Below are 11,209 nucleotides of genomic sequence, written 5' to 3'. Positions count from 1 at the left end.
GCCTTCACACTACCTCTTTGTCATTGGACAACTGAATAAGCATTGTTTCCTTGGCGTGGCTGGTGACAAGGGACCTCGATGAAGAGTAAACTTCACAGTTTCTGGGCTTCCTTGTCCTAGCACCCAGCACTAGAAGGGCGGCCCAGTGTTTGGTGACCTCCCGAGCTAGGTTAACGATCTGGGTCTGGGCCCAGGCTGGATAATGAGCCCGTGAATAATGGGGCGCTGATTGTCAAAGCCTTATCACGGTGAAGCTGAGAGCACAGCTGCTTTGTCCTGGGCTCCCCTGCCTTCTCCCGGAGCATCTTAATCTGTTCAGGCTAATGGGTTTATGTGGCAGACACTCATTCCTCACAAGCTCCCATTCAAGCGGCTGTGCACTGATTCAGTCTCGGATGTTTTTACACTTAAGGGCTTGTAAAATGGTCAAAGAGAGATAGTAGATAAACTTACAGAAAGCCTTCTGTTACAGGCCTGAAAAAAGGCTCTGCTTATTTCTTTACTGTAATAGGAGTCCTGAAAAGCCCAAGGTAAGGTGCAGAAAAAGGGTGAAATAAGATGCTAACAGGCATAATACTGCACACAACCCTGCAGACTTTATTTTCTTCCAGACTTTCCCAAGTGAACCCATGAGAAAGAGACAAATTTGGAAGATATTTTTTACTGCTGCATGGTTAGAAAAAACAAAACAGGCAAGACCTTCCTAAGTTTTTGCTGCTGTTGTTCTCAAGGGACCAACTATTAGTAACATTTTTACTTAAGATCAAAACTTATTGGGGGAGCCCAGTCAGGCGTGGCTCAGCGGTTGAGCGTCGACCTAGGATCCAGGCGAACGGGGTTCGATTCCCGGTCAGGGCACATGCCGGGGTTGCGGGCTGCAGCAGATCAATGACTCTCTCATCATTGATGTTTCTATCTCTCTCTCCCTCCCTTTCTCTCTGAAATCAATAAAGATATATTTAAAAAAAAACCAAAAACTTATTGGGGGAAAATTAGGAAATAAATGGTCTTCTCAAGTTCTTAACTGATTTTCAAAGTATCTGTAGAAGAGGCTGAGCTAGAATCATTCTGGAACTCCAAGGCCTAGCTAGTCAGTAATCTTTTCACACAACCCAGAGCCCAAATGTGAACTATGCTTTAAAAAACACAAGTGATGGTGAACAGGTGGGTTCAAGGGGATGGGGTGGTCTCAGCTCACCACTGGTTGGGAAGAGGACCTCTCCACCTACACTCCTTTGGATCAAATTTTCAGCCAGAGTTTAAGAGGTGAGGTCAAAGAGCAGCTGTGCTCGCTACTTCTAGGTAACAGTTTGCTAAACTACTCTCACTTTCACAGTCCTGGGTAAGGCTTGACAGCTGACAGACAGTGAGAGAGGAATGGGGAGAGAAAGAGAAAAAGAGAGGGAAAGTCAGGTGGCTTCTGCTTGCTTTAAAATCAGACACTGAGGGCAAGAAAGAGGCGGGTTTCAGGCACTTGGTAAACTGAAAGCAAACTTCTTTATTGTACACAGTACAGAATATAACGCAGCTTGGCAGGATGCATACGGCCCTGCGCAGGGGAAAGTATTTCAAATCAACTGGCAGGTTAAAGCCTTTCTGCACTGTAGACTTTCCACACTCTGGAAAAGAAGCAAAACAAAACAAACAAAAAAATAAAACCATCCGGGAGGTGCATGAGTCCGATGGGAATGCAACGGTGATGCCTCCAACCTACGTCCCACGACAGCACAGGCCATGTAGTTACAGCAAGGAGGGGAAGCTCAGGCTACGAGGATTATTTTCATTCTTACTAAGATAGCATAAATCCATTAAAAAACCCCCAAACAAACCCAAAAACCCAAACCAGGATAAGTAAAGAAAGGAAAAACAAATTCTATACAGCATTTACAACAAATAAATCTCTAGCCAGCTGGGGATAAAATATGCATCTATGTATAGACTATGTGTAGGTTAGAAAGCTATAAATATGGTTTGAAAAGAGTCCTTTGATTAGAGTACAATGCTAATTAAGGCCCAAGCTATAGATTCAACACCTTTGTGGGCTAATTAGCTTCCAGCAGAGGAAAACCTTATATTTCCATAGCTATAAAATACACCCCTTATCCCAGCAACCGTCTTCAAATGTGCTGCTGGTCATAAGGGGGACCATTTGAGACTATGGAGCGAGTGCTCCATCAATAGGAAAACAATTCAAAGCACATGTCTTACCCTTGCGGAGCCAGCTCTGTCCTTCACATGTGACGAGCAGCACAGTTGCTCTTGATGTTATGTGTCACAGGGAGCACAGAATGCTGTTAACAGAGTAGGCAGGCAGCGAGGTACTACCACTTCCTAATGAACTTCTCCTTACTTTGAGCTCAACTCTCACATAGCTTTAGCTGAGTTGTTTAAAACGTTTTCAATATAATACAGCAATCAGATAAGCTTTTTTTTTCTTTTTTCTTTTTTTAAGGTGGCAGGAAACTAAAATGCTAGCACTGTTTTACCTGTCAGTGTCACATATAAGTCTCAAACCCTATTGAATCATATGCAGGGTTTAAAGTCCAAGAATGAAAGAAAAAGGAAAACAAAACAAACTGGTGAAACGGAAATTGTCATCAGTCATACCCAGGGACAAGTCCGCAGGGTTCCCACCAGGTGACCAGGTTTCAAATGGACATGACGTGTATTATGTACATTTGCTTTCCAGAGAGGGCATGTTAAGAGATCATGGGGAACTATACAGAGAATCTAAGTAGTGTGTCCAGGCTGCCCTGCACACCTTGAAAATGTACAACTCAGGTGCAAGTGTTCCATCAGGCTGTCTGGTGCAGAAAGCACAAAGCGGGCGATAAAGTGGGCTTGCACACGGCGAAGGGGAAGCCCCCACAAAGCCCCTTTCAAGCTGCAGCGTCTTCATAAGTCGGCACTGCCCCATCTACGGGATGCAGTGCAGTTACCAAAAGGTGTGGTTTTTTTTTGCTTTAAATACCAAAACTACAAAAATCAGTTTATAAACTGTTTTTCCAAAACAACCACCAAAACAAAACAATCCCCCGAATCAAAGCAAAACAAAATACTGTCAAAGTGTTAATCACCCTTCTCCTAAATTAAAGCCATCCACACACAGCCATGTGACTGGGAAGAGAAAAGGGGGCTTGTTCTACTTGGTGACCACATGGCCAGAAGGTACCCAGGAGTAGTAATGGTTTATTATTTGAGAACCATGGGGTGGGTAACAGCTGTTCTGACTTTCCCCCTTCTTTCTAGACCAAGGGGAAACATTTCAGATTGAGCTAGAGGAACTTTCTGAATTTTAAGATATATTTTTAACCCTTCATGGTTTGAGCCTCCCCAACTTAGCCTACCTACTGTCCAATGGGTTTGTGATTTCTTTTTCAATAAATTGTGCAAATCAGAGCCCTTCTATGTAAAGGCATTTAGTAGTCCGTAATCAATGCAGATTGTCACACTCTCTCCCGGTCTATGGGTACTAACCTGAACAAGGTATTGCTTTGCATATATTGTCCATGGGAAGAAGGACCCATTGCAATCTCTTCCCAGAAACCTTGTCAGGTTCAGGGCTGAGGCACCAGCCTTTTGGTCATTTTTCTGCCCCTCCCTGTTCCCACTCCCTAGCCAAGGTGTCTGTCTTTAAGGGTGCCAATCCAGAGACAGCTTGGGTTCTCCAGATAATACTCAAAGGGCAAGCTTTAGGAACAGCCAAAAACACAAACAAAACCACTGCCCTCATTTGCCTGAATGGGAACTGCTAGCTCTAGGGTTTGGCTGCTCAGCCGCTCAGAAACTTAGTAAGCAAAGCCTTCAGCATAGGGGAGGCTGCCACAGCGATCCACGTCCAAGAGGTAAGCAGGGTTGTCTTCAAAATGGGTCAGTGGCAGCGTGTCCTCCTCGTTGAGGTGGCACTCGGACTCTGCTTTTAGGAACGGACGCTGGTTGTCAGGAAAGGCCATGGAGAAAAGGGCATCTGGGTCACAGACAAACTTGTAGACGTATCGTTCCCCAGCCACCTGAGAGAGAAAACACACCTAATAAGGTCCAGCTGGAACAGGGCATGGTGGGGACCAGGGGAAAAATAATGAGATATTTGTAAGTCACCAAGCTCTCAGGAAGCCAGGGATGAAAGGAGGCTCATTAGTAATTGATTATCCAAATAACTCAGTTTTGAAAAATCTTGGGCACCTGCTACCTGCCAAGTGTTGTGTTGACACCACAGCTCAGCAGTTGAGACATTTGAATTTCAAAGTCATACTAGATAGGCTCTTTTAGAAGAAAATCCTCACTGTCTTACAGTCACAACTTAGAAAGAATGGCTATCTGAGGCTGGTGCTTGGTGTTACGAGAAGGTATAAGGATTGAAAGGTATAATGCTGAAGGCAGGCCATGACTTCAGTCATCTCCAAAGTTCACAGTCTCTGTGGTAAGCACTGTTATTTTGAAGGGCTAGGAATTTGATCAGACAGCCTATGTGGAAATTTTAAGTTTGTTCCAAAGCAAAATAGAATTACTTCTTGGCTTACCTGCAGTTTTAAATTACTCATTCCATGGTTTTGTTACACTGAGGGATTTTATGCATCATAATACTATTAGCACCAAAAAGTCTTGATAACCCAAAGGCCTCATAATGTAGCTGTTGAGTGATCTAGGTTATTGGGAATCCATTTTCTGCCAGCTGTTTAGTATCACATACCACTGAAAATCAAACCTGATCATCAGCTTCACTCAGGTAATGCAGAAGGTCAAAGGAAAGTGGCTAAAATTACTGATAAACATTTTAGACTAAAAAATTCAAAGTGTTGAGTTTAATCCTGCCATTTAGTCATTCTGTTGTTATTCTAAAATCTTTCTGATTGTAGAAATATGGCTTTCCTTCCAAATCTCGGGTTTAAGAAGCCTGTTGTTACAGTGGCAGGATGTGGAGGTAATGGTATAATTGTGCTAATACGTCTTAAAGCTTGTTTTGTGGTGACACTTCTACATCTAGTCACCAGAAGATGGGTGTCTGCACCACTGTTCCTTAGAACTCAAACACTAGAAATCAGGGCTGTGTATGTGACACTGAATGATTAGCATCTTCACCAAGTAAGTCTAAGGGTGGCAGCCACATACAATGAACCTCCCTATTTACTTTTTCTAAGCCACAGTTTTACATTCAACCTCTGGTTCTCTACCTCAAGAATCAGTTCACATACATGGAAGAGTGAGGCAGAAAGGCATAGTGGAAATAATACTAGATCAGAAGCCATAAGTGGATGGCTTCCAGTCTTAGTTCAGTCATTAACAAGTCTTTAACCTCAGTTTTCCCTTTCAAAAACTGAGGGTGTGGGATTACAGCTTTTCTAAGTCCCTCCCGCATTGACATGCTGCCATTCACCTATTACTTCTTGTTTACTCACAGGTCATATAATAAATATAACAATAATCCCTTACATTGGATAGCACATTATTTTTTTCTGGGATATTTTCACATATATTACCGTGAGATTAGAGCAGGAAATATCTACATTTGTAATGGAAATAGAGGCTTTGGGAGGTGAAGTGACTTCCCTCAAAGCATAAAGCTAATAGATGAGAATGTTAGGATATGAACCCACCCAAGCCTTATTCCAGTCCCTCCCTATACTCTGCTTGTTTTAGTTTTAGAAATAAAGTTCTCTCCTACTTCCTTAGAAAATCTAGGAACTAGTCATAGGGACAACTCATTGCTATTAGTTCAAGTTTTAGTGTCTTGGTTACATTCCCTCAGATTGGAGCTAGAGTTGAGAAAGTAAAGGAATAATGGCTCTCCTTTCTGAATCTGGGGTTCTATCTAATGATATTAACACTAAAAGGGGAGTGTGTGTGTGCATGTGTGTGTGTGTGAGGGTTGAGGGAAAATGGGAAGTGACTGCTAGTGGACTTGGGATTTCTTTTTGGGGTGATAAAATGTTCTAAAATTGATTGGGGGGATGGCTGTACAACTCTGTGAATATATTAAAAACCACTAAATTGTACCTTTGAAAAACTGAGGTAGGGTAGAGGTGACCTACCTCTCATCCTATAGTATCTATTAACTCTGTGCCAAGCACTGACGTTAACCCCCTCCAATTCTGCCCAAAGGCACCTACACTCCTGTGGAAGACACCTGATAAGTAATGGAGGAATTTATAATATAGAGAGAAGGGCAGTGACAGAGGTAAGTGCAGGTGCTAATAGAAACAGAAAGGGGGGCAATGTAACAGCCTGAGGACCTCAGATTCTTGGAGTGAAAAGGTGATTTCCAAGACAAAACAAGTAGAAGCTGGCCAGATAGTGAAGACATTAGAAATGTTCTAGTTTTTAAGTAGGATGGTAGTGAAATAGGTGTTCTTTCACTTTATAGTATGCTTGGTAACATATGAATGTGATAGATATTCTTTGGTAAATAAGTACTACACTAATTAAGAGAAAGATAGCTATGCTAGTGAAAGTGGTCAAGTATGAATGAAGAAATGGGAACTAGACTGGAAACAGTCTTAGAGCCTACATAAAGCACTTAAAAGTCTGGATTTTGTCCAGAAGACCATCCATGAAAAGCTGCTTAATATTTTTTAATGTGGTAACAGGAATATGGGGTGACATTACCACCTGACTACGAGAAAGATCAACCTGGCTTTAGAATAGACAAGTTCTCAGCAGCAATAAGCATATGCTTCTGCCAAGTGCACCTTGGCAGCTATTACACGTAGACTGTCTAAATGTGTGAGTGCTAGAAGCTGGGGACAGTGTAAAAATCAAGTGAGTAAGAAAGACCAATCAAAGATGTGCTATCCCCATCCTTTGCCTATCCACAGGACTTTAAGACTGTGGTCCATCGCCACCCATCCCAATAAAGACTTTGTTCTGTCTTCCTCAGAATACACTTCATCCTTTATTCTACAACTTCTACCAGGTGATTCTGTTGTCATTTTACAAATCTTGGGTTAACCTGAGTTCCAGTTTCTATAGGATCGAAAAGAAATAAGATTTTCTTACTTCTCTAACACTCTGAGAGTATTAAACCAACATATTGGAGGTCTAGATGTTTTAACCACTAAAGCCTTCAATGAAACTCTTGTGGGAGTGGAGAACTTCAAATCGATTTCCACATTCCCCTTTACGGATACAATAGTTGGCCTAAGTGTCTGGGCATTTTTGTAATTAGAGGCAATTTAAGTAAAGCAGAGGAGCCTAAGTTTCCTATGGTATATTTCACACACAACCTCTGGTTTTCATGTACATCCAAGAGCATTAAAGGTACTCTTTGTATCTCCACAGAATCACTTATGAGACTGACATTTTCTCCAGTCAGCCATTATAAACAGTCTTATTACAGAAGCCCTTGACATTCTCTTTGAATGTGGTCAGAGTGGGCTAAGTGTCTCTCATAACTGCTCACCTTCTGCATGATGCCCTTCTCATAGTAATAGCGTAGAGAACGGCTGAGCTTGTCGTAGTTCATGGCTGGCCGGTTCTTCTGAATGCCCCAACGCCGAGCAACCTGAAGAGAGAAGGAAAGCAATGGAAACTCATTCCCTGGCCTAGTGGTTTTCTCCCGAACCCAGGAGAGCCAGTTCTTTAACCGGACTGCTCTGGTCAATGCTCCACTTCCCCGATCTGGAAGGAAATGCATTTCATTCCCTCAAGACTAAACATCCAACGAAGGTGATGATTTGGTAACAACTGTTAAGAGGTGAGACCTAGAGGTGGAAGAATCCTAGTACTGTAAGATTACAGAGGGCTTGGCTAATGTCCCAGAGGAAGCAGGCTCTCTACTGTTTCTCCACATATGAATTATTGACCAATACCCATAGACCATTAACATGTTGCCATTAAGTGCTATGGTTTCTGTAGCAGTCAATAAGGAATAATTAGAATGGTCATTCCTGAAACATTAGAAACACACTAGTGAGTTGCTAATGGGCCAGCAGAGCAAAAGTTCAATTCTAATAAGATTGCAGAGGGGCTGGGAGATGTTTACTTATTGCAGCTCATGGAATAAGGAGGAATCAGATCATTTTAGCCTGCTGCCATCCAATCCCCTGCTCCCAGCAGACTTGCAGAATGGACATTAAAACATGTAGCACCATTATCCACTTAATGAAAAATTAACAGGGTTTTCCAAGCAGTTCTGAAGTGCATTATACCCACCCAGTCCACCTGAGGTGCAGTGATGGGGAGGAGTAATTGGAGCTTTGGGCAAAGAAGCCTCATAGCTAGAAAACTTCCTTGTAGAGTTTACCCAGTTCTCAGGACATCCAAGCAATTTCTATTCTCAAGTATCTCAACAGCCCAAATCCTATCCATAAAGATGACTGTCAGGTAGGAAAAGAACAACCCTGGAAATGTGAGTTTTCTCAGAGGTCTTTAAATGTATGCAAACTAGGGGTAATATTTTGAACATTTTAAGTCAGTTTTGGAAACTTTAAAAAACACACAAAACCTGTATTCCTTTGATATTTAAAAAACCAAATGTTAAATATGGAATGGGAACTAGGGAGACTGCAAGTGGAAAAATAGATCATAAAACAGCATTTTTCTTAAAAGTATTTGGGCAGAATGAGAACATCTAAATTCAGGATTCTAAAATGACCTTTAATAAATACCAGAAATGATCTGATAAGTAAAGAGGAATGCATCTGTCCTAATTACATTAGAATAATTTAATAGCCATGATTCCACTCTGCCTTGCAAGAAACCGTGTGAAAGTTAAATTTCCATTTGTTTACTTCATGCCCCTATGGCACACACCACGTCCCTGGCTTGCCTCCTTTTTCTATAATGCACCCATTCATCTCTAAATTTGAAATAGCCGAAGGGGCAACATTAACCAAAAATTACATCTGGAAATAGTAGTATAAAGGGAAACCTGCTAAACTAATATATGTCCTTCTACCGTGGTTCAAAACAAATGACACTGTGAAACCGTACTTAAACTACCGTCAGCCACAAGTGACGCAGGGACCCTTAAAAGAAGCCCAGCCTCATCATTTTAGTATATTTAGTGGTGGAAAACATTCTTGAATATTCCTCCACTTCTGCCACAACCTCTCTTTGCAGTCACTTGCTTATGCAATAGCTTACTGAAGAGAGGTTTTGTATATGCACAGACTTCAAAGCATCTGTGGTAGCCATAGTTACTGACTCATCCTTCTGGGCCAGGGCCCTGTGATTCAGTAGCCCTCACTAGGCTCCTTCTACAGCAACGCATAATGCGGCACAACTGCAGAGCAGCTGGAAACTAGGGCTGCCTCATTTCTGGGGTGAGGGGAGCAGGGAATGGTTTGTTACCAGCTCTTTCTGCCTTTCATCTTTCCCAACCATTACTTTGATAGCAGGCATCTTGAGGATGGAGGCCGAAGGAGTTAAAAAAAAAAAAAAAATCCACATATCTTTTCCTCCCTTTTCAAGAGAGAGCAGCCACAGCACAGGGAGCGGCTCTTTCTGCAGCCCATCCTTTTACACCTCCCCATGGCATCAGTTATCTGCCACATGTTCAACAAACAACCCTACCCCCCAAAATATTCATTAATGCAGATTCACAGTTAAAATGGCTCCAGATTAAAGCCGAGTCAGTCATAATTGAGAGGGTGCTAAGCTGGATGACTATCAAAAGACATTTGATTAGGGGGCCTGCCAAAACGCAGTTCTAAAACCACAATTTCCATGCACAGTGTAATGGATATTATGGATAATTACCCAGAGTGCACTACTCAGCCACACAGCTGCCTACAATTACGTCCCAAACAGCTTCCTCCTCCACTTCACCCTTCAAGCTCTCCCCATGACGACTTCTTACAGCTTTTTCGGGGAGTTGGTATCTTCCTGACATTACCAAGAGAAGGGCTCGAGAGGAGTAGAGTGGGGAAAACACACAACAAATGCTGCCTGTCCCGAGGCTAAAGTGCACGGATGGAGCAGAACTGTCCTGGGTAAAGAGAATGGGACATTCGGGGTTCATGGGATGCTGGGCAGTTCAAGGTGGGGTGGAAAGAAGTGCTTCCTGACGAAGTGAAGCTGTCCAATCAGTGAGGGAGGCGCAAGGCCGTCACAGGCCTCTCACGTGACTTGGACGCTTGGCATTTATGAGCATTCTGGATTAATATTAGTTTTTTTATTAAGTAAGAAAGCAGGGGCCCTTTGCCATCTGTTCATCATTTTCTTTACCACTGGTAGGAGAGCAGAAGATTCAATAACAGCTTTACAAAGGGTCATAACCAGGTTTACCTGCAGCTGTACAGCCTGTGCTTGGGCCCGAGGCAGTGGCAATAAAGTAATAAAAGCTCCTGTTTGTGAAACAGGATAAATCAATAAGGGCTGCCCGCATGATAGATTTACTGTCACAAAGCCTCGGTGAGTCTAGGCGACATGCTTTTCTCCAGCCTCACATAAACCAGGCCGTGTTATGAGGAACAGAAAGTGGGCCGATGGCTCTCCAGTATGCAGGAAGCCGAAAACATGGCTCCATTTCTACGTGACTTAGCCAAAGAGAAACCCTCAGAAAAACACAACAGTATGGAACTCTGGCTTTGAAGGTGGAATGAGTCTTAACAGAAACTGTTTACAACATGGGATGTTGACACATTTCCATCTTTGTGAATGATACAAGACAAGGAACACCACACGTATATCTCCTTTTATAACTGCCTGCAATCCATGTTTTCCTTCTCTCTCTCTCTCTCATTTACAACTCATGCTTTTTATTTTATTTCTTTATTTTTAAGGTTTTTTTTTAAATTGATTTCAGAGATGGAGGGTGAGGGAGAGAAAGAGATAGAAACATCAATGATGAGAAATGCTCATTGATCGGCTGCCTCCTGCACGTCCCCTGCTGGGGACCGAGCCGGCAACCTGAGCATGTGCCCTGACTGGGAATGGAACAGCGCGATCTCCTGGATCATGGGTCGATGCTCAACTATCTTACAAACTGAATAATGCCATTTGCGAATGATGAACTTGGAGTGATCTCCAAGTCATTTTCCCCAAGAAATTAATAACTGTCCATTACTCCAAGTTAAATATTTCCTGTTGTTATTTCTCAATTCCACCATTTTCTTATATTTACAATAGAAATTTCTTTAATGACATTGTTTATCTTTCTCTTAACTTTTGGACCATTTTCTTCTTCCAAACCAAGTGCCAGGTAGTTTTCTCCTGCTGTTAACCCTCATGCCAGCTTATCCCCTTAGTATGCTCGCGTGAGCCCTGGAAT

General features: G+C 42.5%; 1 protein-coding gene across 1 annotated transcript in view; it reads right to left on the bottom strand.

Annotated features, from left to right (window-relative positions):
- Window positions 1-1,478: 1,478 nt before the first annotated feature.
- ETV5 (ETS variant transcription factor 5) overlaps window positions 1,479-11,209 on the bottom strand; it is a 53,496-nt gene continuing 43,765 nt past the window's right edge. Inside the window, exons 11-12 of the mRNA XM_016200084.2 lie at window positions 7,397-7,498; window positions 1,479-4,010 (exon numbers count right to left, since the gene is read on the bottom strand). Coding sequence (XP_016055570.1) covers window positions 3,789-4,010; window positions 7,397-7,498 — 324 coding nt within the window. The 3' untranslated portion in view covers window positions 1,479-3,788. The remainder of the gene's footprint in view (window positions 4,011-7,396; window positions 7,499-11,209) is intronic.

Source organism: Miniopterus natalensis, chromosome 6 (genome assembly GCF_054644295.1).
Source record: "Miniopterus natalensis isolate mMinNat1 chromosome 6, mMinNat1.hap1, whole genome shotgun sequence".
Classification (NCBI taxonomy): Eukaryota; Metazoa; Chordata; class Mammalia; order Chiroptera; family Miniopteridae; genus Miniopterus; species Miniopterus natalensis.
This window is presented reverse-complemented; position numbering and strand designations above follow the sequence as displayed.